Raw genomic sequence first — 3,856 nt, forward strand, 5'->3', positions numbered from 1 at the left:
AAGCAGCTGGCTTAATAAATAGAAGACATCACAAATAAAAAAATAAAAGGTGTCTTTAGAAGCTGAGAATTCCTTAGAGCCTGAAAAAGGAAAAGGGCAGCATATATACTATGGGGCACTGGAGCTCATTCTGTTGTCATGTTCTCAGAGAAAAGGGGGTTTTGTGTCTGAAACTTTTAAATCTAAGATAATATGTTATAGCAGAAGTAAGAAATTAGATTTCAAGACACAGGACTCTGAATGAAATGATTTTGAATAGTACTTATCACTTGCAACATCTCTCAGCATATACATATAGCAGTTCTTATAATTCAGAACTGAATCAATAGTTATGTCTAATGTATCTTCATGTCTGTCTTTGTGCTTTGTTTTGTATTGCTGGGGATTAAATTTAGAAGCTTGGGACTACTAGGTAAAATTTTACCACTGAACTATATCTGTAGCCCTTATTTTTGCAGTTTGATTTGTGATTTTTCTCCATATTTTTTCTAGATTGAGAATAAAGTAAATAAATGATTTAAAATACATCACAGTTTCAGTTCCTGTTTGGTTCTGGTGAGATGAGGTGAGCATAATATTGATGTATTCATAGAGACTGATTGTTTGTATGCCGATGCTTATTTATTTCTAATTCCTTTCTCCTGCAGCTGTATCTTTCCCTTTTTTTCAAGACATACAGAACACTGCAGATCAAGATTGTAAACAGAATAATTTTAATGACATACAGATGCCTATAATTTAATTTAATCTTGTAGGTAGTACACTATATTGGGTTTGCAAATCTTCACCTCCCTGTGTCTTCTCCTCTTCCATTCTTCTGTGGCTGTGATTATAAAATGATGAATTTTACACATGTCTCAGAGTTTGTTCTACTTGGATTCAAAGGGGGTCCTGGAACACAAATGGTGCTATTTTTGATTTTTTTAGTTTTGTATGTTATAGCAGTGGTGGGAAATTTTGGCATGATTGTAATTATTAAGATGGATGCACACCTCCACACCCCAATGTATGCCTTCCTCCAAAGTCTTTCCTTTTTGGACATCTGCTATTCTTCCACAATTGCTCCTAGAGCTGTGATAAACTGCTTGAAACAGGACCACACAATATCTTTTGGTGGGTGTGCTACACAATTCTTTTTTTTATCTCTTTTTGGTACTACAGAAGCTTTTCTCCTGGCTGCCATGGCTTATGACCGCTTCATTGCCATCTGTAATCCTCTTCTATACTCTGTGAGTATGTCTCACTGGGTCTGCGGATTATTAGTGTTGGGGTCCTACTCATGGGGTGCAGTGAATGCTATCACTCAAACTACAATGACCTTCACTTTGTCCTTTTGTGGATCCAATGAAATCAATGACTTTTTCTGTGATATCGTACCACTCTTAACCCTCTCATGTTCAGACACCTTTATAAACCAACTGATTCTTCTTGGATTATGTGGTTTCATTATTGTCAGCACCTTCTTGACTGTCTTTGTTTCTTACATCTACATCATCTCAGCAATACTGAAGATCCGCACCATACAGGGACGCCAGAAAGCCTTCTCCACGTGTGCCTCCCACCTGACTGGTGTGTGCTTGTTCTTTGGTACTGTTTTCTTCATGTATGCACAGCCCAGTGCTGTGTCCTCCATGGAGCAGAGCAAAGTGGTGTCTATCTTCTACACTATTGTTATTCCCATGTTGAACCCCCTCATATACAGCCTGAGGAACAAAGATGTCAAGCAAGCTCTGATGAGAAGCAAACAGAAATTCTCCACCTGATTCTGTGGACGTGGGTTTCACAAACTCACCTGGACTTTACTCCAGTTCAGCGCTACTCCCATGATTTGTGCTGTGCCAAGAGTTACTTTGTTAATGTCATTTAACAATAAATGAAATCAAGGCTGATGATAAATAAAATTTAAAGTGCAAGAATAGATAATTGAATTGGTATTTGTTTATTTTGCTTCATATACAGGAGACTGATCAAACTTCATCATAAAAACTGTCAAACAATCAGAAAATATTTGAAAACAACTCATGAAGTGGTAAAACATATCATTCCCAAAGGTGAAGAAAACCAAAATGCTTCAATATTTGCCTTAAAAATATTGAGCAATGTATTGGTATTTTTCATATCAAAATTAATAATAAATTAGACAAATTCCATTGATAAATTATTTTAAACAATTTTTATGGAGTATAACCAACATCTATCAGTTTATTCAATTTAATTATTAAAATATGTTGTGTTTTAGCACATGTATATACTTGTATAATCACCACATAGTCAAGAAAAGAAACCTGTGCACTTTACCAAAAATTTCCTTAGGAAGCCTTCCTGTTACTCTCTCCCTTTTCCTGTGAAACATTGACTCACTCTGGATAGCTACACAAGCTTGTTTTCCCTCAGGAATCACATAGCAGGCATAGTAGAATTATGGCTCTCCTAATAACTACTTTAGCATTATTATCAATAGTTAATTGTAATTAATTCTTGGAAAATATTTCATGATATGAATATACTATATGAGGATACTACAATTTGCTCACCATTCATGTGTCGGTAAATATTTGAGCTGTTTTTAGTTGGGGGCCATTACAAATACAGTGTGTGTGTGTGTGTGTGTGTGTGTGTGTGTGTGTGTGTGTAATATGAGCCTATGCTTTAATTTATCTGAAATAAATTCCTGGACTGTTAATGCATATTCTATGTTTTGAAAACTGTTGCAATTTTTCATTTTTTAATAGTTCACATATTCAGTTTCTGTTTCAGATTCACATTTTCATTAACATATGGTTTTCTCTCCAATTTTGATGTTGATTATTTTGTTAAATTTGTATGGTGTCTCATTTTGATTTAAGTTGTATCTGCTAAATTCCAAATAGTGCCCAAAATATTTTCATGTGCTTACTTCCCTTCAGCATGTTTTTGTTTTGTGATGTGCCTATTTAAATCTTATGCACACTTACCCACTCTGGGATGTTATTTTTTATTATTGAGATTTGAAGTACTTATGTGTTCAAATAGATATCCTCTATGAAATGTGAGGATTAAAAATATTTACTCAGGTGTAGCTTTCCATTTCATTTTTAACAACTCCTCTTTAAGAATAGAACTTAATTAAACTTAGTGTATTAATTTGTTCATGTATTGATTGTTCTTCCACTGTCTTTTATGAATGACCTTTGCTACTGACACTGTGGTACATTCCTACACTTTAAGCACTCAGAAAGCTGAGGTAGGAGGGTTATGAATTTGAGGGCAGGCTAGTTATATAGTCATACACTGGCTCAAAAAATAAAATTTAAAAAGATCTTTGCTCAATCTAAAATGGCAAAACTTTCTACTATATTTTCAATAGATTTTATAGTTTCAAGTTCATAGTTGGATCCAAGATAATTTTTACTTAATCGTATTGTTTATATTTTAATTTTTAATTTTATCTTATGAGCCTTACTCAAAGTTCCACTTTTCACATGACTTTAAGTGTTTCAGCATTGGAGGAAGGCTGCTTGTTTGTCACAGTCACCCAGAAGGAAGCTGACACATAATTCATACTTCCCTTTAACTGTGGTGTTTATTAGAATGAAAGGGCTCAAAGTCTATGATGTGGCCTTAAAGTGGAAGGAAGAACAATAGAAAGAAATAATGCCATACACAGAGATCTAAACATGATGGGCCTTAAACAGGAGAGGCTTCCCTTTAAAGTCTAGAAAGTGCTTCACAGTAATGGGAACAAGAAAATAGAGAGAGATAGTTACATGAAAGTAATGGTGGGGAGGAGTGCAGAAGAGTTTTTTTTAGCCAGTGTATCCCCTGAGAAAAATTTCTGAGCAATCTCCAGACCAAATCTAAAGGACATAGGAGAAAT

At 34.7% G+C, this 3,856-nt stretch overlaps 1 protein-coding gene across 1 annotated transcript; it reads left to right on the plus strand.

Moving 5' to 3' along the window:
• The first annotated feature begins 836 nt into the window (after positions 1-836).
• Positions 837-1,786, plus strand: LOC125408879 (olfactory receptor OR9H1-like). The gene has a single exon (XM_048447547.2). The coding sequence runs from the start codon at positions 837-839 to the stop codon at positions 1,761-1,763; it is 927 nt and encodes a 308-aa protein (XP_048303504.1). The 3' UTR covers positions 1,764-1,786.
• The last annotated feature ends 2,070 nt before the right edge of the window (positions 1,787-3,856 follow it).

The sequence above is a fragment of the Myodes glareolus genome, chromosome 14, assembly GCF_982192425.1.
Source record: "Myodes glareolus chromosome 14, mMyoGla1.1, whole genome shotgun sequence".
Classification (NCBI taxonomy): domain Eukaryota; kingdom Metazoa; phylum Chordata; class Mammalia; order Rodentia; family Cricetidae; genus Myodes; species Myodes glareolus.

Coding starts and splice junctions, on each gene's coding strand:
- LOC125408879 (XM_048447547.2), top strand. CDS start 837: ATGATGAATTTTACACATGTCTCAGAGTTTGTTCTACTTGGATTCAAA.